The sequence below is a fragment of the Ochlerotatus camptorhynchus genome, unplaced genomic scaffold (assembly GCF_037179485.1).
Source record: "Ochlerotatus camptorhynchus isolate MF236.1 unplaced genomic scaffold, CSIRO-AGI_Acam_v1.1 ptg000609l, whole genome shotgun sequence".
Taxonomy (NCBI): domain Eukaryota; kingdom Metazoa; phylum Arthropoda; class Insecta; order Diptera; family Culicidae; genus Ochlerotatus; species Ochlerotatus camptorhynchus.
The window spans coordinates 399,011-423,433 of NW_027041089.1; the positions used below are offsets into that span (position 1 = coordinate 399,011).

Here is a 24,423-nt window from a genome sequence, read left to right on the forward strand (position 1 = left end):
GAACAGTCTTCCTTTTAAAGATACAAAAAAGAGTCTTCAAGGCAATCTGAATTACTTGCGATGACTGATATATCTGAAAATTATTCATTTATGATTCTTTATGCTGCTTAGGGTTATACACTGGAACAACTCTCAAAGAGTAATTCACCCATTTGAAGTATACTATTTGAAAGATAAAAAAAAACTCCAGCCCTATTCAAATAGAAGTCTAGATTTTTTCTCAGATTATAAGTATGCAGAGTTGCTTCAATAACCGATGTTTTTACATCCATAAAGTTTCATTGGAAGCCAACGCCATATAATATGCTTTGGAATGAAATTCATCCTATGCACTTGAGCCACTCACCTGAAAACATCCCCTCAACTCGCAGATTTACTGCATGTCGGTCGGTGCCTCGGTCGTTCTCGACCACCAGATAATACGGACGCTGGTCCTGCAAGTCAGCATCGTCGATGTGCAACGTTGCTAGGTAACAATCTTCCCGGCTGTCCTGTGTAACGTCATCGACCCGAAAGCGGCCTTTACGAGCAGAATATCAATTAGGCCCAAATTGTGATTAAAAGTGCGAACGAAAATATTTACCTATACCAGATCCAGCTTCTAACCGCAACGAGCCCCATTCCCAGGAAACGTGGCGAGGCCGTGGGTCGGCACACACTATTAACGAAAGTGTGGCAGAGTCTCCCTTCCGGACTGAAACTGAATGTCCAGAAGCAGTTGATGACGTTCGCAGAACCTGTGGTGCACCGACTACTTGAAGTGCAATCGGATCGGATGTGGCCGTCCTTTCCTGACCATTGATGAAGTTAGTCGCTCGGCACTCATACTCGCCTTGATAGTCGTACGTTACGTTATCTATTACCAGTCTTGACTCTCGTCCTCTGTCGAGGAATGGTTTACTCTGTGTGGAGATCCTGTGTTGACAGCGGGAGAAAATGGGTAAAAGGTTGAATGAAAACATTGCGAAACATGGAAAGGCGTAATGAAAAATCTGTCACAGACGAGTACAAAACGGTGCATAGATCGCTAACAAACAAAAGCCGGTCGCCTCTGGCGTCTTGAAAAGCGTTAATGAATTTTAATTAAAAAAAAGTATGCTGCATCCGCTCTCCTAAATAAATAATAAAAAAGAAACCTTTCAAGCCAGAGGGTCTTCGTTAATTTAACAAGCGATTGAGAATGTGCATGTGAATACAAAGAAGTTGTTGAGTGGTATGGTTTAAATTATATAAACCTATTCAAGTACATAATCTTCTACAGCTCCGGACTTGAATAAATCTCAGTGTTGTTCATAGCCTGATAGAAACATTGAGTGGAAGTCTTCCGATTGAGATGAAATTTTTTGTGTCTATAATATAACATACACATCTTTCACACATTGTCTATAAAATCTGTTGCAGCACTATGGTCCTTCATAGTGGAGTAAAAATTCTCGCCCTTATAGCACGCTTGATGCCAATCGGTTGTAGAAACTTCTATACGACTTTTTTAAGTCTTAAACAGGTTGCTGCTACTTTTCGGAACGGAACGGTGCTACTCGGGAGCCAGGCGTAGTGGTTAGCATCCATGCCTTTCACGCTGAAGGCCATGAGTTCAAATCTAAATACACCCTTTACTCGATGTGCTTCGATTATTTTTTTCATGTATTTTCTCCTACCTAAGTCGATTTAACATGTATTTTTCCCCGGTAATTGTATATAAAGCCGTTGCTGTAAAATTGATCATTGAGATTTAAAGTTAAGCTTAATGGAGATCTAATACAAATATGTTTGGATATGATATGTAATAGATATGACAATTTAATTTTGTCAAGACATCTGTAAAAAATATACATCTTATTCTAAATTTTTATTTAAATATTAAATATTACTTTCAATTTCATATCAAAATCAAATAATACTTTACCAAAATTAATCTTTTGGGAGATGTAAAGAAATTTAAGAATTGTGTTTTTTATGCTGATGGGTAGCTCGATACCCCTTAGCCGATAATCCCTTGAATATGACTGAATTTTTACCTCCAAATCACACTTATAAAATGATCAAAAGAAACAGCACGAACTTAATGGTTTAAATAGATCCTGCTTATTAATTAAGAAAATATTTTAATTTTATAGATATGCTGGCAAAAAAAAAGTCTTAGGGATAAACAAAAGAAAAAAATAATAATTATAAAAAAAAAAAACATTCATCAAACTGAATGCAAATGTCATCATAGCATTATGTCTTCTGCGTAGACAAAATTGTGCAGAAACATCAAAAAAAAAATCCTTTCTGGATTTTGAATTAACAGGGGAGTTTCAAGTTTCCCATGGATTAAGTGTGTCCAATTACCGTTTTATATTAGTAAATAAAATACTCTTTGGAACCCTTATTGATATTATTAATGTTACAAATTATCTGAAGTTTTGCTCATTTTTAGACATCTTTTAATCCACTCATTTGCTTCAAAAATTTGCTGTAATTATTCTCTACGAAAATAATTACAACAGTATTATTTTCAAAATGATTCAATATTTTTTTTAATTAAAAATTATGAAAACGCAATTATAGAAATCTCAGAAAAAGATGAAATATATCCTAGAAACGTCGGATAGGAGATGCAAAACCTTGATGCATCCCGGCTTATGATACTCCATGCTAAGAGAAGTCAAGATATTTTCAAAATCTTCAAAGGCAAGGGTAGTTTCTATAATATTCGAATGCAGCTTTCTGTTATTGTTCAAGATTACTCCTATTGAGGTTTCTCTTTGAATCAAGAGGCAAGCAAAATACTGTGATTACATTTTCATTTATAGAAATTTGGCTTCTGATTTGTTGCACCTTCATCAACACATATAAGAGGGCTGCAATGAAAATAATATTTAAAGAGAAGTGGAACAACACTTGGCAGATCAAAAGAGTTCTACATACACTGGGTTTTTATGTGTTGGGAAAATTATTGATTTCCTTAGGAATAAGATAGGAGAATTTGATCTATTATATACACAATCTTTAAAATCATGCAATGACAGTGTTGAATTGTTTTGCATTAACAACCAATTAAATATAAAGAAAGAGAGCAGGATTATTAAATTCCATTTAATTTCACTACCTTATTTGCTTATCCTTGACAGATACGCGTATTTCGTCTACAATGTGCATACTTCTTCAGTGTCTTGTACTAATACTTAACTAGTGGGTAGTGGGATTAAATGGTAAATACTAATCCTCCTCTCTTTATTTTTAAAGATATTACTTCTTTGAAATGCAGTTCCAATAACCCTATCAACTAATAAAAAAATGAATAGCACTACTCGATTATCCATAAGATAAGAGAGACCAAATAATTAAGTCATTCTTTTGGTGAATTCCAAGAAAGTGCTTTACTCTGTTTTAAAATAAGATGAAGGGGAATACGGGGTAAGACCGCCACCCCAAGCAATAAATTTAGTAACTAAAATGAGCAGGAAATTCACAGTTTGCTTTGCTACATATGAATAAGCGTTGAATGGACAAAAGTTATAAAATTTTCAAATTCATCACATTATTTATGCTTTTTCATCAATTTTTGGAACGATCAAAAACTACTCGTTCTATTAAAAGCGGCGTAAGAAGGACAAGGAGGGATAAGATTTTTCAACAACCATTGCACAAACTTGGACGCAATAAGCGCCGCATGAATGATACTATGGTCACATAGATCATAACCGTATATCTTTGGAATCGGTCAACTTGTTCCACAGATATGGCCGGAACAGGTTCCAGTGACCATAAGTCCTGTGAGCACAGGTCTAGAAGTCACCAAAAGCGGTTAAAACCTATATTGTGACACAGAGCATTAGAAAATATGGTCAATAGGAGTCATATTATGTGCCCAGGGCCTCATTTTCTACACCCTGACATGTTCCGGGTACCCCCGGGAAAGTGGTCAAAATCATATTAACTCGAAATCCATCATGCGACATGTAAAATCACATGAGAACTCTACAAAATTGTTATTGGTAGTTAAATTGAGTATGGTGGACCACATTGGCCACTCACGGGCATGTTACGGATACCACTTGGGAGCAAAACAAAATTTATTTTATGTTTGGGATGTAAATTAGTAAGAATGGTCACATCTCACCATAGATGGATGAAACCAGTTTTTTTTTCTTGGATATAGCTAAGAGAAATCAATGTCGCTTAATACTTGATCTGGAACGAGAAGTTTGATTTTATTTATTGTTTTAAAGCTCCATAAGTTAACATGTTGTTAATATTTTTGTATTGAGTATTGGTAAGAATCTTGAGGATTTCATATAGAACTGGCTGTGGCCCCTCTTACCCCACCGGGCGTTCTTACCCCGTTTTCCCCTAATGCAAAATAAATTCATTTCAATACTTGGCTTGGTTCTGCAATTGAGCGAACCAATTTTAAATCTTAATGAGTTTGAGCATCTGCGTAAATGAACAATCGACTTCCGAAAAACTTACCTTTGCACCCATTTGTATGTGGGTTGCGGATTTCCTTCCGCTACACATTCGAAGGCAGCGGGACTAAACAGCGGTGCCGTTGTTAATCGATCGGGACCGGCTGATAAAATCTTTGGGGCATCTGGAAAACGGTTCCGAGAAAGCCGGTGAGAGAAATTAATTATTTAGTTATCAATTTTAATACCATCCGCTTACGTACATTTTACATCTAATTGAACTGAAAGTGTTTCCGAGGTGCCCACAGAGTTTTGCGCTTGGCACGTGTAGAGACCGGCATCACGCCTGCCAACGGGTCTCAGTTGGAGTGATTCTTGTAAACTAGCTATTTCCGAGCGGCCCGCCCGTCGCCATACAATGCTTGCTGTAGGATTGGCATCGGCCTGGCAGCGTAGGATGAGTGAATCTTTTCCTTCCTCCAGGTCGATTTGTGGCGCGCCTAAAAGTCTTACCGTAGGCGCATCTGAAATGAGAAGGTTGTTTGTTGTTAAAATATAATCTCATCGTGGGTCTAGATTCGTATAGAACAATAAGGTTGTGTTTAAAGCTCCCACAGTCAACTAATTTACATTGATTCATAATGATTTAAATTTGTCGTTATTCTGTAAAAGAGGTTGTTTTAAATCTCTTTCCTTGTACATACACAGTTCGAAAAAGTAGTGTAAATTTTTGTAACTATGTGTGCATAAATGGAGCGTCATAAGTCATAAGTTTACATAATAGATCGTGTAAATTTATGAGACATGTCATGAAATATTCCATATATCTTGTAAACATTTTTGTCCATTTTTGTAAGCATCATTTCTTGCAAGTTACTAGTCTACGTGAAAAGGAAGTTTAAATTTATGAATGAGTGCAAGTATGGATGTTTACATCACCAGTTAAATTCAGATTTTTCTTTTCTACCTCAAATGTAACTGATTTCATGTGTTCATAACTGACTACACCCTTAGAAAAAAAATCATGTTAATTTAGGTGCTCTGAGACTAACATACAAGCGTCAATTTTGACATAAAATTGAGTCATAGCAGACGCGAAATTCAACTCAATCAAACGTACTTTACGTGAGTCTGATCCTTTATGCCAAAAATGGATTCCGTCACGTGTAAATTAGTTATTTCTAAGTGTGTATATAATCATAGCATAGGGAAATGCACGATATTTGAATATCACTTTTTACCCTTCTTACAAAGAAGGGTATTGATATCACTTGAAAAACCGACTATCGATCCGAGGCCCGGAGGGCCGAGTGTCATATACCATTCGACTCAGCTCGACGAGATCGGAACATCTCTGTGTGTGTATGTATGTGTGTGTGTGTGTGTGTGTGTGTGTGTGTGTGTGTGTGTGTGTGTGTGTGTGTGTGTGTGTGTGTGTGTGTGTGTGTGTGTGTGTGTGTGTGTGTGTGTGTGTGTGTGTGTGTGTGTGTATGTGTGTATGTGTGTATGTGTGTATGTGTGTGTGTATGTAACGAAATGAATGCGCTCACGTTTCTCAGCAACCGCTCAACCGATTTGGACAAACTCGGCGCCAAATGATAGGGGTCCCATTGAACGTTATTGAACGGTTTTGGAATCGGTGAACCGGTTCCGGAGATATGGCCGGAATAAGATCCGGTGAATATGGGCCTTCACGCTGGATTTAACGGAAAACGTATCAAAACCATCATGCGACACATCAAATTACTACAGTATTCAAAAATAAGATCAATGCAAGTCGTGTTAAGTGTTCCAGACCACATTGGACACACTTGGACATGTTCCGGGTACCCCGGGGAAGTTGATATGAATTGAATTAAAACCCATTAAATCACATTAAAATACGATGATAAGGTGATTGGTAGCCTCACCAAATAGACTACACCCGGATATATTCCGGGTACCCCCAGGCAGTGGCGTAGCGTCACTGGATGACACGGGGGTTGGGGGCTTGGTCACTGATAATGACAATAAAATAAATAAACTTGAATAAGTAAGAAGGGTCTGATCACACCATAGGTGGATAAATTCGGGTTTTCCATAGGAATTTGGTTTGTTTACACTTTTCTCGTAATCACACCATTCTATTGCTATGGAAATAATGTGGTATTAAAATATCGTGCTCTTCCCTATATAACTAGAATGTAACACAATTGAGGAAAATCAGGCCACACAAAAAAACAATTTCTGAAGTCATCTTCTTCGATTTCCATGAAAATTTGTATGATTTGAGCTGGAATTCGGCTATTTTGACTCGAGTCTCATTTTTCAATTGGCGTATTCAATATTTTCCAATAAATTATAGCACGAAAACAACTCGTCTAATCAAAATTACGTTAGAATTAACTTTCTAGGCAAAAAATTGGTCTTTTTTTATAAAAAATACAATAACATAATCTCAAATTTTAGTCAACATTGTTTTAATTTCAAATTTTAATATTGTTTTTGTATCAAATTTTGATTTTAGGTTGGATTTATCTCTTTACCTTGAAAATTCAATTTTGACAAATGAGCCGTGAGTCAAAATGGCAGAATTCCAGCTCAAATTTAAATGATTTCCCTGAGCACCAATGCTACCGACGCCAGGGAGGCAGCTCCCACACCTGGACCCTACCTATCGTCCCATCAACTCATGAATCGGGGGCCAACGGCTTTACTTCCCTTCCAAAGGAAATTCTGATCAGAGATGTTATGCCTCAGAACATCCCGGCGGCGCCGACTGGGATTGAACCCAGGCCTGCTGCACAGTCGTCTATTCATTTTTTTTTAAGTATGCCATTCGATTACCTATAGCTTGAAACGAATAATGTGATTGGAATAAAGTCGATAGGTTGTATCGTTGTCGAGAAATCGTTGAAAACGTACCGTGTTAATCGTGGAAAACTGTAAAAAAAACCGTGTTAAAAAAGACTTCAGTGTACTTGAGTGCTTTAGGTTAGCCTCATCAAATTTAATTCCATTTGCTGATTGTAGGGGATTTGTTTAAATTATTGGAAGGGCTCAGAATTTTATGAAATTTTGCCCACAACCAAAGTCTGCTTCATAATGTTGCAATAATATAAACTTCAACTCTAAATCATATTTCAACACCAAAATGTCCTTAAAAACGGAAAATGACTTTAAATCACGAAAAAGGTCTCAAATTGCTATGTATAACCTTTATAAATCAAAAATTGTTACTTGAGAGGCCTCAAAATCTTTTAACATGTTAACAATTACCAAAATTCCTTTAAAACACTAAAACGGCCTAGAAATTTATTTTATATTTATTTTAAAAGGCCTGAAAATGACAACTCTCATAATAATCATGAAAGCCGGCGCCGGTGGTGTAGTGGCAAGCGTGACTGCTTTCTCACACAAATCTCTGGTCACGTCTTCCTTCGAAAAGGAAGTAAAGCCGTTGGTCTCGGCCCATGTGTGTTGAATGGGTGCGATATCCTACGCAGGTGTGGAAGCTGCCTTTCTGCACATTCGATTGCCGTCAATGGATGGCAATCGATGTCCGTCGGTGATTGGCGGAACAGAGACCGACGTTAAGTAAAGGAAAGAAGATAATAATCCTGAAAAGTTATCAACTGTTAAAATCAGTCGAAATGACCTACACACTAATCCAGTATTTAGTTGTTCGGTATTTTTTTGTACTGGGCTTACACGGTAAAACGAAAGATTTACTGAAAATTCAGTTTAAATCAGGTGAATAACCGACGTTCTGTAAAACACAAACTGAACTTCGGTATCGTTTGATGCAAAATACTGTACACAGAACATTCATTTACTGAGAAAGTCGTTAATTTCCAAATTTTCGTGATTTCACGAAAAGTCAGTAAAAACAATTACTGTGCACAAAGTAGTCTTTATTTTTTTACCGACTGGTCAGCAAAATAGCCACCTTGTTTTACCGACCACGGATTGTAAAACTCTAACCTGTCAATTTTATTCCCGCCGCCATTTTAGCTTCAGTAAAATCCGGGAGCAAGTGTTTAATCGCGCAGTTTTGTTAAAATTTGAATTATATCATGAATTATATCATGACGGAACTGGGAAAGCTCGACAGCGAAATTGAAGAACTATTTCGTTGGTACCAACATTTATTATTTACTCTTTTTGCAATTCCTTGATCTCCAACAAATTTTGATTAACAAAATGGATGTTTGCATTGTTTGCTTTCACTGTCGACGCGCTCAAGGGATTAAGTCGTCATATTAATTGGCATATTATAAACGGTGGATTGCACCAGGATTCATGCTTTTATTGCTGCACATTCACTACTTTTAATATAACTGGGTAACACGGTATAATAATGAACCAAATAACTGTCTTCTCAGTTAAATTGCAGCGAAATAAACAAAAAGAAATTACTGGGTTTTCCAGTATACGCAACTAGAACCAATTACTGAATGAACAGCTATTTTTGACAGATTGACTACGGACAGTTCGGTAATGCAAATTATTTCTGTGATGATTACTGGGTGATCCGCAATTCAAAAACCCAGTAAAATTTTACTGACTATAGTAATCTAAAGTTAGTGTGTAGACTTTCCAAACTGACTATATAATGCCAAACGCCAAAAAAAAAAAAAACAATTAGTTGCTTTTACAGCATAATTTTTAAATTAATTAGATTCTGCAAGAAACATAAAAAAACCTTTGATAAAGTGTTCTAAATTTCTGCGACCCACCGGTTTCTCGTTAACCATTGAGGAATGCTGAATTAATTTATATTTGGTCCCTACTTTTTCTGTATTTTCGTTTGACTTTGTTCTAGAAAGGCACGTCTTCCCGTTAGGGGAATTACTTGTTATGCAACAGTAAGGGGGTTAAAATTGCTATACATCATAGTTTCTATAATCTAAGTGATTGAAACTTTTCTGGCGGTGAGCATCACTTCTATCGTCGCTGATCTAGTTGTGCGGATGCCATAATCAAAGTCTTTCAATTTTAATCTTAACAATTAAATGGTATAGCTTAATAGTATATGCCGGTTTGTCCACCAGTTTGAAATTTGTGGATTTGCCCAATTATTAGTATTCTAGGCATACGTACACTTCACATCCAATCGTGCTTCGACAGCTACCGAGCGGGCCGCGTACGATTCATGTATCGCTAGACATTTAAGAATAGCACCATGTCGATCCTTGTTAGCTGGAATTTGAACCACGGACGCTGCAGACCATGTCCTAGGGTTGTCTGGTTCTGTCGAGTTCATTTGCGGATGCAATGGCGTTATCTCCTGGTCACCTATAAAAAACAGAAGAAATAGTAGTTAACAATTAAACGATGCTAATGAATGTTAATTTTTAAATTTGCATGACTGTCGAAGCTTTTATCGTCATCGTCTGGGATATTTAAATCTCCATTTGTAGGGCTGTAATCTTCAGGAGTAGTCAATTCATCTGAAAGCATTGTTTTTTCCATGGAGATTGTTTTTTTGTTCAATGCTCATCATTGACTCGCGCTGCTCTTCTTACCTTGCTTATCTGTCTACGATTTGCACAGGGGAAACTTTTCCACCTCAACAATAGGAAGTTCGTAAAGCTGAAAATTTATAATTAACTCAGTACACTCGGCATCCAACTGAAATCGTCTGGTATCGAGTCTATGAGGAAATAAGGATCTTTTTCCGTGAGCAAGAAAAGAGAAAACTGAAAGAACGTTCAGTTTTCTGTGGAAAGTTTCCTTCAATACAAGACAATAGGAGAAAAATCCGAAGCAAGCTGTGAATGTGAATTAGTATATTAAAAGTTGCCGGAAAATTGAATTTGTTTAATTATCTGGCACTTTCCTCCACCCTAATCGGCGCGAATACAAATCGAACAGCCATAAGGTGCAATTTATAAGCATTCATTAAAAGAGGAAAGAAGTGTAAGCAGTAATAAAATTCCAATTTGTTTGTAATGCAAGTGCGCTTCTGAACTTAATGTTATTATGTATTGTTTGTTATTTGATGCTGAGAAGAAGTGAATAAAGTCTATGAATTGATTGCATGACGTTAGAGTCATCGAGCTTCGTTCTTATATTTTAATTCACTGTACGATGTGTAGCTCATTTCTACCGTCATTACATATACTTTCTCCCCTCAAAGCGCCAACATAGTTTCACTAGCGTGCGCAGAAGGGGAGCCCTTATTAAAAATTACCATAAACGAACGATAGCTGAAATAATAGAACTAATCCACAAATTGTTTGGATGATACCCCGAACACGTCGTTAAGCAAAATAATCATAACAATTTTATTAGGGTGGCGAGTAGCGGTCAAACTGGCACCGTCAGTTATTTATTTCATTTGAGATCTGATTTTTGCCTTAAGGCCTGATCAAAGCGAAGCGAAAATCTCATACAAAATACTACATTTTTCACCTGCGTGAAAAACGCAATTGGCAAATATTTCACTTCGCTTTGAACTGTAAACAAATACGATCTAGCAAAATCGAATTTTGTGAATCGCATCTTTTTCGCTTACGTTTACTTTTTTCACGTATGCAGCGCTCGCGAAAATATCAGTAGCTAAGCGAAAGTCCGCATCGTGCTCTCTTGCCGTGCGGATCTATTTGCTTTTTGCTTAAGGAAGTGTTACTACTACCTAAAGCTACAACAAATTTAAACAGCACTTTTCAGTGCTCAACCTGTAAAAATTTTCTACCTTGTTCAACTCTTATTCCTCTTCGATCCTTGTTTGGACCCTACCCGAGGTAATCCTTCTTGGATATCGATTTGGAAAATTCCTCTTCGATCCTTCAGATTCTTATAGTAATCAGCTTGGAAGTCGATTTGGATAAAAAATTTACTGCCGCCATGGCGCCTAAACGCAAAAGAAAGGGGCAAACTCTTGATCCCCCTTCTGATGAAATAAATTTGAGTAATCAATTTGATTTGCTCACGGATGATGAGAATGATCTATCATCCAAGAAAAATTCCAGTAAACTTTCCCGGCTTAATGCCAAGAAGGAAAAGATTACCCCTATTGTGATCCACTTTTGAATTTCGTGAAAGTTAAGTTTTCACTACAAATTGGACGTCGAGGTGAATGCCGTGTATTGGCTGAAGCCTTGGATGGATTTAAATGTCTTCTCAAGTATCTTACTGAGAAGAAGCACAATTTTTTACTTACGACACCAAAACTGAACGTGTGTTCAAGGTTGTCATGAAAGGACTGCCCAGTGGTGAATCTCTGGATCAGATCGAAGATGAACTGGCAAAATTACTTGGAATTTAATTACTAAAATGGAACTTTCACAGAATTCATTAATTGACATGATTTCTGATATGCTTAAATCTAATTCCATGTTTGATGTTATTCAAACTGGAGTAAAATTTGCTAATAATATTGTCATGACTTTAAAATTCAGCAATGGATTTTAAAGCTTTAAATATTTTAAATTGGAATGCTCGATCTCTTAAAGATAATGAAGACGAGCTATTTAACTTTTTGAGAGTTCATAACGTGCATATTGCCGTTATAACTGAAACTTTCCTTAAACCTGACCATAAGGTTAAGAAGGACTCAAATTATTTGATTTATAGAAATGATCGTCTTGATGGACCCTGTGGTGGCGTTGCCATCATTGTTCATAGACTAATCAAACATAAAATTCTTTCTTCATTTGAAACCAAAGTTTTGGAAACTTTGGGTGTTTCTGTTGAAACAAAATTTGGACAACTTACGTTTATAGCTGCCTATTTGCCATTCCAATGCGTAGGCCAGAAAAAGAATTTTCTCAAGGGTGACCTCCAGAAACTTACCCGTCATAGGTCTAAATTCTTCATTATTGGTGATTTTAATTCAAAACACCGCTCATGGAATAATGCTCAAAGCAATTCCAATGGTAATATTCTGTTTGATGATTGTTCTGCAGGTTATTACACTATTCAATATCCAAACAGTCCAACATGCTTTTCTTCTGCAAGAAATCCCTCAACTATTGATTTGGTCTTAACTGATTCATGTCAACTTTGTAGCCAATTGGTTACCCATGCTGACTTCGGTTCTGATCACCTTCCAGTAACTTTTGAAATATCCCAAGAAATAATTTGCAATCCCAACAGCTCTATTTTCAATTACCATAGAGCTGATTGGGAGCAATATCGAACATTTATGGAATATAATTTCGATCCAAACCAAAGATGGAATTAATTATGCTCTTGAATCTCTGACTACTTCTATAGTTTAAGCAAGAGCTGCCTCAGTACCAAAAAGCGAGGTTAAATTCGATTTAATTATAATAGACGACGATCTTCAGCTCTTGATCCGTCTTAAAAATGTCCGTAGGAGACAATATCAAAGAACATGCGATCCTGCCATGAAAGTTATCTGACGGGATTTGCAAAAACAAATTAAAAAGCGATTCTCTGCCCTGAGGAACAAAACTTTTGAAAATAATGTTTCTAAATTAGACCCGAGTTCCAAACCCCTTTGGAAAACTCACAAAAAATTTGAAAAAACCTCAAAAGCCTATTCCAGCGCTTAAAGAAGGTGGTAAAATTTTGATCACAAATTTGGAAAAAGCTCAGAAACTTGCTAAGCAATTCGAGAGTTCCCATAATTTCAGTTTGGATCTTACTAGGCCTATTGAGAATCAGGTTGCTCGGGATTTTCTGAATATTTTCTCTCGGGAAAATATTTTTGATGATTCCTGGGGGACTGATTTGGACGAAGTAAGGTCTATAACTAAAAAGTTTCAAAATAAGAAAACTCCAGGTGATGATGGAATTTTCTATATCCTCATCAAAAAACTCACAGAGAGTACCTTGTCTTGCTTGGTAAAATTATTTAACAGATGTTTCCATTTGGCATACTTTCCTGGTAAATGGAAAAATGCAAAAGTTGTTCCAATTTTGAAGCCGGATAAAAATCCAGCTGAAGCTTCTAGCTACCGTCCAATAAGTTTGATTTCTGCAATAAGTAAACTTTTTGAAAAGATAATTTTGAATAGAATGATGCTTCACATCAATACGAACTCAATTTTTGCAGATGAGCAGTTTGGATTTCGCCATGGGCATTCAACTACTCATCAACTCTTGAGAGTTACCAATTTAATTCGTTCAAACAAATCTGAAGGCCACTCAACTGGAGTTGCTCTTCTAGACATAGAAAAAGCATTCGACAGTGTTTGGCATGAAGGTTTGATTGCTAAATTGAAAAAGTTTAATTTTCCACTTTACATTATGAACTTAGTTCAGAATTATTTAAATGACAGAACTCTGCAGGTAAATTACCAAAATTCCAAATCCAATCGACTACCTGTTAGTGCAGGAGTTCCTCAGGGTAGCATTCTTGGACAAATAAAATTCTAATATTTAAACAAGTTTTTAGACCGGCCATGCTTTACGCTGTGCCAATATGGGCTTGTTGTTGCACTACCAGGAAAAAAGCACTTCAAAGGATTCAGAACAAAGTTCTGAAGATGATTTGGAAGTTGCCTCCCTGGTACAGTACTACTGAGGTACATAGAATTTCGAATGTTGAGACCTTAGAACAAATCTCCCACAAAATAATTAATAATTTCAGGCAAAAATCGTTGCAATCCTCAATTGCAACGATTAATTCTCTTTATACTTAGATAAGATTTAGTTTTAGTTTTTAGTTTTAAGATATCAATTGTTATACTGACGTGCAGGTTTAAAAAACCTGTTTAAAATACTGAATTGCCAAGACATGAACAATGTAAAAACACTTAGATATATATCATAACAATTAAGGCTGGTACGTTACTGAAGTAACTGGAGCACCTAGGTTAAAATGAAATGTAATTTATTTTGAATTTGAAACAAATAAAGAGCTATAAAAAAGTAGCTTAGCGAAAAGTTGACGTTTCGAGAAAGAGCGTATCTGTCAGATTTTCACTTCACCGGAGGTGTAAACTGATCGATTTCGTTTCACATGAACTGTAAACTGCAGAAAAAGGAAACTGGAAAATGTTCCACAACCTTTTTCGCTAGCGAAATTTCATGATTTTTCGCGTTTTTGGGTTCTTTAAGGGTATTGAGGTAAATGCATATTCGTAATCTGCATTAAAAATGTAACCTAAGCCCAAAATGTTATCAATTTTGGTACACTGGAACTATTTTAAATAAGAACGATTACATTTGCAAAAATCACCTTATTAGCGCTCCTCGGTGTCACTTTGTATGGGAGCGAGCTGTCATTTTGTCAGTTTAGTGTCAAACAGTGGAGTTATTATTTTGCTTTAAATCTTGATTTAAAAATCGAGATGAAAGTGTGTAGGTTCCCGCGATCGCTGTGCTCAGAAAACGAAGCTCTTTCAGATGATATATAAAAATCGATATATTTTTCTAAATTAAAGAACCCAATTTCGTTTCGCTTCGATCTGTATACAAGGCTTTAAATGAAAAGTTCTTTAGAAAATGATTATTGACGTGTTTGGGGTATCATCCAAATTATTTGTGGAATAGTTTTAAGTTATGTTTGTTTATGAAACCCGATTAAACTGATAATCCTAGAGTCAACTCGTTAGTAAATTATTGAATTTGCACTATTTTTTATGTCTTGTGACCGAACATCAGTATTTTTATATTGGACTAGCTGAGTGTATCCGGCCTTGCTCGCGATTCAATATTAGCTTGAACTTTATCTGATTTAAAGACCACAGATGTATCATTTAAATTAGAAAAGTTTGAAAATTGATGTATATTTGTTAATGAAAACTTGTTTGTTTATTTCACCGAATCTGATGACATCACACACAAAATGACAGCAGCGGAGTAGCTAGCCTGGTATATGTAAGTCGTGGTCGTAATATTTCTATCAACGAACACAAATTTTCTTGCATTGTAATGGTAATCTAGGAGGAGGTTCGCGTCTAGTGCTTTCCCTAGGAACCGTTTGCAGCCACCAGCTACCACCCGTCCAGTGTTTAGCGTATCCAGCGGGCATCTTTCAGATTGCTCGCAATGTCCAACACCGACGAGAGACAAGCAGCCGAGCACTTTTGCATGCGGAAAACTTGCTGATTCACGGCACCAAAACTCGCGACGGATACATTATCAGCACGTTCTCGAGCTAATTCACCAGCCGGACCTGGTTCAAACTCGCCCACGGTGACGAATCTCTCAATAGAACACACGCCGAAAGGGTGGCATCCGAATTCGGAGAACCGGGCTCCCGGGAGGCAATGAAAACCGACATCGATCAGTGAAACTGATGCTGTGTCGTAGATTTTGAAGGTAACATTCAAGGTCAAACGAGTCACTCAAGGCAAACACAGGCAAAACACGATATATGACTAAATGATAATTTTATGAACACCTGAAACTAAATTTCAGCAAACAAATATTTTCCTCGGATATTCACTAACACGCTCTCATATATCGTAACAATACAACTGGACGTGAAAATTTCTATACACCCTTTTAGAAAACTAGTTCGCTATTTTGTTTTGACGGTAATATTAGCTTGTTTTGACGGAAGATTCTTCGACATATTACAGACAATTCTATAACATTATACTCAGTTTTCCAAATAGGGTGGCGATCTTACCCCACTCAACAAGTTACTGACTAACCCCTGTAGAGCATAATTTTTCAAAAATATGATTATTGAACAAAATTATTTATAATCGCATAAAGAATTAAGATGAGATAGTGTATGCAAAAACAAGAGGATTTCAGTATTTTAATTGTGTCAAAACTTTGAAATCTGCTGGATTAAAATAACATTCCACTGCACTCGAACGATGCTTGGGTATGTTTTTATTTGCAAGACAGTTGATTGTGGGCCCAATCGGTCTCGAAATGTTCTAAATAATGAAAAGTGAAATACCTGTGTTTATTCAAATGTACAAAATTTGTTTTCCTACAAAACTGATGGTGTACCAGGATTATCTACAATGCCGGGCCAACAGACAGTTCTGCTAGGAGCTTTTCAATTATTTATCAAGGAGGTTGCCGGATTCCAGCGACATATTAAAAAAGCCTAAACAATGGAGCTGTAAGTTCCAGTGCTAAATTCTTCATATAGCTGGGATCCCGTCAGGTCCAGAACTTTTAGGGGCATCTAATTTATTTAAAGCTTCCATAGTGTCCTGCACTTGAACCTGATTGACACTAATGTCTCTAGTAAATTCTGAGAAGAAATCAAAATAATCGCGAACTCGATGATCTTCAGAATTTTTTTTTATAGATTTCTTGAAAGAAAGTTGCAAATAGATTACAGATTTCTTTCGAGTTTTTATCAACAATTTTGTTAAGATTAATTCTAGATAGAAATTTTGTCTGATTTAAGTTCAAGTTTTAAAGTTATTGGGCAAAATTTTATTTCTATTTTTCCTAAAATGCAATATAAATGACTAGATTTAGTTCAGGAGGCGAACCAGCCACAGGCTGAAAGCCTCCTTAATAAAGAAATTCCAACCTAACCCAGATTTAGTTGGTGGTAAATGTCCAAATACTTTGCCAAATTACCGTTGTTATTATCCCTTTCATTCATTTTGTGTGCATTTAGCTGTCAATTTTGAAATTAATTTGTTTGTTATACCAAATTGAATGTATAAGGTCATTCATTACCTTATTGCCTGATTTTTTTTAATGGTGCTCAAGTATTATTTCAAATAATAAATTGTAATCGTCTTGTTTTGTCAGAATTTATCGTATTTGCCGTATGATAATGACCTCTTCATTCTCATTGATTTTTTTTGTTTTCATGTGCAAATAAAGAAAACTAAATTGTTGTGTAAAACCGAAGACAACAATTCAAGAAGACTTGCAACTTTGCCAGAATCCAAGCGACATATACAATGGCACTGCGCTTGAAGCAACGCATAGACAAATGAGCAAATACACATACCCTTCTTCTGAGGATGTAATATTTGCTATCAAATTCGTTCGAAGCATTTACCTTTGAGAGGCAGATGACGCGATTTTACCTATTTCATAGCGTTTGTATGAGAAAAGTTGCCAGTCTTCTTTATTTGTTGTCTTCGGTAAAACCCTTTTTTTCCTTAAAGGGGTTAATGTTTCGGTAACATAGCATCCTGATTTTTTTAAATGATTGATTGAATTGAGCTCTAAACTTACAGCTAAAAAATATGCGAGAAGAAAAGATTTTCGACAGGGCTTGGATACAAACCCTATGTTCACAAATTGGTATGCTTTATTCTTGCATGTCACCACAACTATGTATGTAGTATGAAGTAACACTTAACAAAATTGGTAAAATATGCTCGTATGCGAAACTTCAGTCAGCGAATTGGTTCTAAGTAGGTTCTCATATATGTAATGCCGAGCACATTTACATCAATAACGTTCTTCCATCTTGTCAAAAGCATCATCCGTGAATTTCATACACCATAAATCCCAGTTCTATTCTGTGTAATATTGTGCAGATTTTTTCACACCAGCAATTTTCTCTTCCTTTTGAAGATGGTCTTTTAAACTAAACGAATGGCTTGTTGTTCATATCCCCAACGTTACTGCAATTTTATTAATATGCATTTTAATTTTCTTTGAGTGGCCTCTGTTGGAGGGTAAACACTTTAGTGCAGCGCTTTGCTTCCGAGATTTCCATGCGGCCATAGTTTTTCACTTTCTCAGTATTACATCGACTGAAGTGCTTTTTTTTAGAAAGGCAAATAGACGTGCTGGCCCACGCTCGCTGATGGGATGGCTTTTCCCAATTCCCATATCCTGTTGAGGTATTTTTTTTCTGTTTTGTTTTCCAATGCACCCGATTCTTGCTGAATGCTGATGGTGTCGGTTTGAGGATGATTTTTTGGCAGCTGTTGAAAATTTAATTTTGTTTTTTCTTTTCCATGTGAGCTCAGCTAGTGAGAGGATGCTTTCGGTGCTGGTTGCTAAACATGGCACATGCAGCAGCAAGGGCAAAAATCCGTGAAACAGAAGGCTTCCGGATTGTGATGCAAGGAGTAGCCGTGGGTATGGTGTAGGTTGGGAATGGCTGGTTCAAGCCTGAAGAGAATGTGGGAAAATATGTTGGGTTAAATTAAATCCAGCTACGTTTTTGCATCTTTTCCTCCGGAACAGCGAGTGTCGAGTGGGTGTGTGCTAGTGAGAGTACAAGTGAGATAGAGTGCGCGAATGTTTTTGTTTGCTATTTCATCCTGAAACCGTGCGCGAGCTTTTGTGAATTATTTCATAAGTGTAATTTGCATATTGCTAAAACGAGATCAGGCTCTCGTTAAATACAGTTGAAGTGAAGCTTGGGGGGAGCGATTTAAATTTTAAGCTTATTTACGAATATACGTTGCACGTGATGCGGCAAATTTGGAAAACTCTTGAGCTTTGGAAAATCTCAGTGGAACGTGAATTTGGCAGAGGAGTGGAATGAGAGCAACGGTGCAACCGAATATACGACAACTGACTCTGTCTGTGAGTGGATGCATTGAATGGCTTGCAGCGAGAAGTGAAATAAAAAAAAAATAGCAGAAAATTTCGGATACGGATGTACAGAGTGCTAGATTTAATCGGATAAAATGCTTACCTAGAAACCACTTCAACTGCGCTGGAGGGTTTCCGTAGTGCGAGACACATTTCACGGTGGCCATCGCACCGGAATCTACGGTAACGTTGTGCCCGGGAGGAACATGAACGCCTTCATGTTCGAGTCTGGGTCGTTGTGGTGGAACTGCAAATAAAAACAGCAAACGATAAAAGTTAGATTGGTCCATTTTCCTATGTGAGTTTATGGGGACAGGAACAGTAGATTTGCGAAATTAGTTTAGCGTCCCAGGTACAATTTATCGATTTGAATTCAAACGAGCTTTATGAAAATTGAGTTCCAGTCGACTGGAAAGCAACGCTTTGGCAGAGGATTTGGAAAATATGCATTTGATCAAAAACCACTACTGTATGACTTTTTACAGGTTTGAGCCCAAGACATAATTGAAGTGCTTAGCTTTAAACCCGATATTATGCATTGGTCTACTGAGAATAGTAGTAAATAAATTATGGTTTGATAAAAATAATATTCTTTATACGAAAAATTCATTTTCTTTTCGAAGCTTGGAATGCCTGGGGATAACATTGCAAATCATGTTTCTAATTTCATCATCTCCTGTTCCCGTTACAGAAACTTGATCAAATTAGTCCTTACAATTTAAACATATCAGGAATTGAATGGGATTGGTTTCAATATGGGAATTTAGCAGGACAGTAGGTATTGATAAATTGGTGTAATATTTAGACGTTTGGTTGTTAGATGATTTAGTGCTTTAAAAGTATCTTCTTTTGGTGGCTGCTGGCCTTCAAATTGGTTTATATTCAAATACTAACTTTCATATCTTTAATAATAAAGACATATATTCTTCAGCAAAGTTGTAAGTTTATGTCAAGCAACTTTGCAATATATTTTTTTCTATCCCTTAAAGATCTCGTCTTCCTGAAAAATGTAACAGCAATTAAAAAAAAAAACAGTATTGAAAAAGGTAAGCGGTAGCACATTTTATTAAAATTTGCCGTTAGGGTGGCCCTCGCAAATCTGTCGTTTCCCTGTACATTTTTAATTTAAAATTTTTCATGAAAGACATCTCCGAGATACTTTTCAGGCTTCTTAACAAGCAAGTTTTATGAGAAAACATGCTTAAAAAATATTAACGTCAAATTGATTTCAAAAACCATATCTCTTTTTTTGTCTAATGTACTTTTAGTTGTGGCCTTTCTTGAACTAAACATAAAATTCATTTGAATTTGCCCAATGCTGAGTAATTAAAATTTGAAAAGAGCGTATCTTATAAATAAATCTTATAATTGATCATATTAACAGGTTTTCAGGTACATCCTAGTTCTATACCGAAAAACAACTATAAAATTAGAAAGTTAAAAGATAGAAAAACATGTTTTTTTTTAACAAAATAGCTTGCTTTTCAATTCAGTTGCAATTTCGCTTAAGAACATATGTCTTTTTATTAAAAAATAAGAAAATTATATAATGTTTATAGCGCCCAAAAAGAAATGACATTTTAAGCACAAAAATTTCACCGAAGATTTAAACGTCTAAATATTAAAGAAAAAGTTTTAGACCTAATTTCCGGCTGAATTCCCATCCTGGACCACTGTGCAGGTGGTGTTCTCAAAACTTGTATAACTGTCAAAACTTTTAATCGTGTTGATAAATATAAACTTTATTTTGATTTTGTTTCAAAAGAAAATAATTGTTTCAACTTGCACATATCACTGTCTGTAACTTGTTTTGCCCAAATTTCCGAATTATTAACATTTATACTTCAATAAATCTTGGTTTAAATGTGACAATCTTATAAAATACATTTCGTTCATTATGGGGGTAGATCTCTGAAATTCATTGGGACGATCCAAATTACATTAATTTCGTCATCGGGATCAGGGCTCTACATTTTCGAAGCTCTTAAATGAACTCGAGTTTTGTTTTTTCATACACCTAGCTAGACCATCAACACGAATCCTAAATTAAAAAGAAGCATGCTTAGAACGAAAGCCAGGCTATTGATTTTCTCGTCGTTGCGTTCCTAACCATGTATCAACGAAAGTAACATCGATTTTCAAGTTGAAACCGAAACCACATTATGACTTTCAATCCCTTCACTGACACTGTCTCCGCTCTGTCAATGTATTTAATATGCATTATGTCCCATTTTCGTTACTTTTTTTAGATAAATATGTGGATGGAAGATGGGACCTCCCTTAGCTTAGTCGGTAAAGGCGTAGCAATAAAGCAAGACCATGTGAGGTGACTGGGTTCGATTACCGGTCCGGTCGAGGAACTTTTCGGGTTGGAAAATTTCTGGACTTTCCTGGACATAGAGTATGATTGTAATTGCCACACAATAACAAGCATCGTAAGCTCTCAATTAATAATTGTAGAAGAGGATCTAGATCATTAAGTTGAGATCCCGCAATAAGCTAATGTGCGATAAGCAATAAGCTTGAAATGCGAAGAAGAAGAAGGAAATGAAAGATAAATTAAACATATTAAATGTAACTTTCTTGAATGAATGACGAATGAAGCGACGGGAGAAAGAGAGGCAAACTATTGAACAGTTGTTTGTAGGCACTATGGTGCTAGAATGCTGCGGAGCTGCTCGATTTCAACAGAAATGAAAGCTAGCAAAGGAATTTCATCCAGAATTACCTCAAAAATCCAGAAATAGTGCTCAACCATCTTCGATTTGCATAATACTTGGCACATATTTTCAGAATTATAGACTCAGTATTTTCCGCAGGATAATACACATCAGACTGATGCAAAATTTGACTTTACATGTAAATTACTATGGGAAATCTGAACTTTTTGTTCATCGCCTTCTAGTCTTTTCCATATTGAGCTGAGAAACAGTTCGATAGCCATTCTTATAGAAAATTTTCTCAGCTACAACTTTGCTGAAGATTATTTCTATGTAAAACGAGACAGGAAAAAGTTATTGATTATTTAAAAGATTGGTAAACTTATGACATGATCAAGCAGCTGCTCTGTAGGCAACACTGTATTTTGCAGTGTGACATAGTAGCCATGATTTGTGTGTCTTATTCAACGCCCCAGAAACACCAATGTTGCCTGCTGAGCAGTTGATTGAGCATGATCATAAGACATCAGCGCATTGAACCATTGATAACTTTCGATCCTTGCATTTAATCAAAAAGTGGTCTTGAGCAAGGTTGTAGAAAACTTTTGAAGCAAACCAATATGGTGAATTATTAGATAGACATGAACAAAAATCTTGGTTTTACCATAGTAATTCCCATACAAACTTCAAATGGTTTGTGTCATCTCAGTTTCTCACCAAATGGGTTCAAATTTTGAGAGGTTAGTCAGGATCCGATTTGGAATCGTTTAAGTATTGTGGAGCGAAAATTTCAAATTTTGCATCACTCTAATACACATATTATTTAGAAAAATGTAAAGGCTGACTAAAAGTAAACTAGTATTCCCTCACACGCTACAAGCACGCCTCTAGTGTTGGGAATTGAAAATCTTTGACAGTAGTTTGTTTGCACTTCTATAGAGAACAACTGGTGCAGAAGAAAAAAATATTTTGTACAATCGTATATGCTTTCCATCAACCAAAATATGGCCAGGATCTCAAGATATATCATATTCAGGAAATTCACTTGTACACTAGCGTTTTAAAAATCTCCTAAATAAAGTTTAAAACAAAAACTACACTAACGCGTACTGAGAAAATTCTAAGATACTGTGCACCAGCCAAATGCTCTCCACCCACAGAAGAATTGTGCCCAAAACAGAAAATTTATATTTGGTCAGGATCTCTAGAAATTCCAAGTTGGATTATGCCAAACTCCACATGCTACGTGTTGCATTTACGTGATCTAAATTTACAATTTAAAATTACAATTTAGAGTATTTCTGATGTAAAAAATTATATGTTTTTTTTTTCTTCAATTAGGTTGGTTTGACATCTGCAATAAAATTATAACGGAAATCTCACAAGTGTTGCAAAAAGAACGACAGCGTGAGTTTAAAAGTTTTTCCAAATCGCTTATAATAGCTTGCAATTTATGAGTTGTTTACTGGTGTACAGGATTTCACCTGCTGGACAATGTTACACGCCTACTAACTCGGTTCATCACTGCTTGTTTCCGGTTTTTCGGGCGTCCCACTTTTCCTTCCGCTGAAGATGGTCCTAAGCAGGGTTTCCTCCACCGACTTTAATATTATATAGCAAGTAAGTTGGAGCAACCCTGTTATCTACGTGACCGTAGATAACTACCGCACCGGTCTTATCAGTGTCTTGTACATGGTACACTTTGTATTATATGTATATGGGTGCAGTTTATCAGAGCTCTGAGTTTTGTGGAGCAGACTGGCCCTTAAAAATTAAAGTTCAAATTTTCCACGGGCTAACTCCCACATTTAGTTTAGAAGAATCACTCTCTTAAAGTTTAAGCTCATTTGGTTGTAATTCTGGCACTTTTGGTCGGAATTTTACATGGGGTTTACGGTTAAAATTCATGAAAAAATTACACCCCTTCATTGTTTCGAATATAAAGAAGGTTCTTTATTCTCAATTCATCTCAGATTTTCAGAACTTTTAGTTCAAATAATAATGAGTTTATTATGAGTTAATAATTAGTTAAACTAGTTAATTAACTTCGTTCCACCCACACTGCACAAATGAAAATTATTGGTGGAATTGTAATCTACTACTAATTTCATAATGGTGAAATGAAACCTTTTTCCTACGGCGTTAAGTGCTGCATTTTTACTAGAAGGCGCACACTATACCATTCGTTACATACCACATTGTGTGCTAACTACAATTAAATACCTATCATATGGTAAATCAACAAATAAATAAGAATTCACTTACCTCTGACTACCAATCTGACAGGTTGACTAGTGAGGGCATCCTGTGTTGTGAAATCGCTCGCAGTCACCTGACACTCCCAAAGACCGTCATCAAATTCTAGCTGAGCTGCTCGAACCCACAGCGAACAATCGCCTCCTATATGCGTCGTTTGGCCGATTCCGTACTGACTGGCCCATTCATACTTTTTGAGATATATCCCAACTGGCTTATTGTCCTTTTGCCACGAGCAAACGCCTCGTTTGTCGATCACTTTGCATACTAGCAAAGCGTCCTGGCCAGGATTGACCTCTGTGTACTTTGGTTGCTCGGCGAATCGCTGAAGACCAACGGAGTCTGAAGAGAAAAGGAAAAGCAAAACTTGTTAGGTCGACTGACAGAACACAATTAGCAGTATAATTATTTAATGCATGTCTGAGGTACATATGTTTTGCGATACTCTTGGCACTTGCCCGCAATATCCAACGGAGTGACTAAAAGTATGGTTGATATGCTGGCACGGATTCAAAACTACCCACCGAGATAACGAAGACAATTTAAAATTTATGAGCTTTCCCATCTCGTGGATATGGCATTTGTTAGTGGTAGAAGAAGCATATTGTGTTGAAGAACATGAATGTGAGGAAACAAAATAAGGTTTTTTTTTTCTATAATGGCAATATTTTGTCGTTGTATTTTGCTTTAGTTGACCTCGTCCTATCATCATGAAACATTTTCAC

At 36.4% G+C, this 24,423-nt stretch overlaps 1 protein-coding gene across 1 annotated transcript in view; it reads right to left on the bottom strand.

Annotated features, from left to right (window-relative positions):
* LOC135714094 (uncharacterized) overlaps positions 1-24,040 on the bottom strand; it is a gene marked incomplete at its 5' end in the record, with an annotated part of 83,744 nt that extends 59,704 nt beyond the window's left edge. Inside the window, 7 exons of the mRNA XM_065237361.1 lie at positions 347-520; positions 584-915; positions 4,459-4,579; positions 4,658-4,918; positions 9,477-9,671; positions 18,886-19,029; positions 23,708-24,040. Coding sequence (XP_065093433.1) covers positions 347-520; positions 584-915; positions 4,459-4,579; positions 4,658-4,918; positions 9,477-9,671; positions 18,886-19,029; positions 23,708-24,040 — 1,560 coding nt within the window. The remainder of the gene's footprint in view (positions 1-346; positions 521-583; positions 916-4,458; positions 4,580-4,657; positions 4,919-9,476; positions 9,672-18,885; positions 19,030-23,707) is intronic.
* Positions 24,041-24,423: the final 383 nt, after the last annotated feature.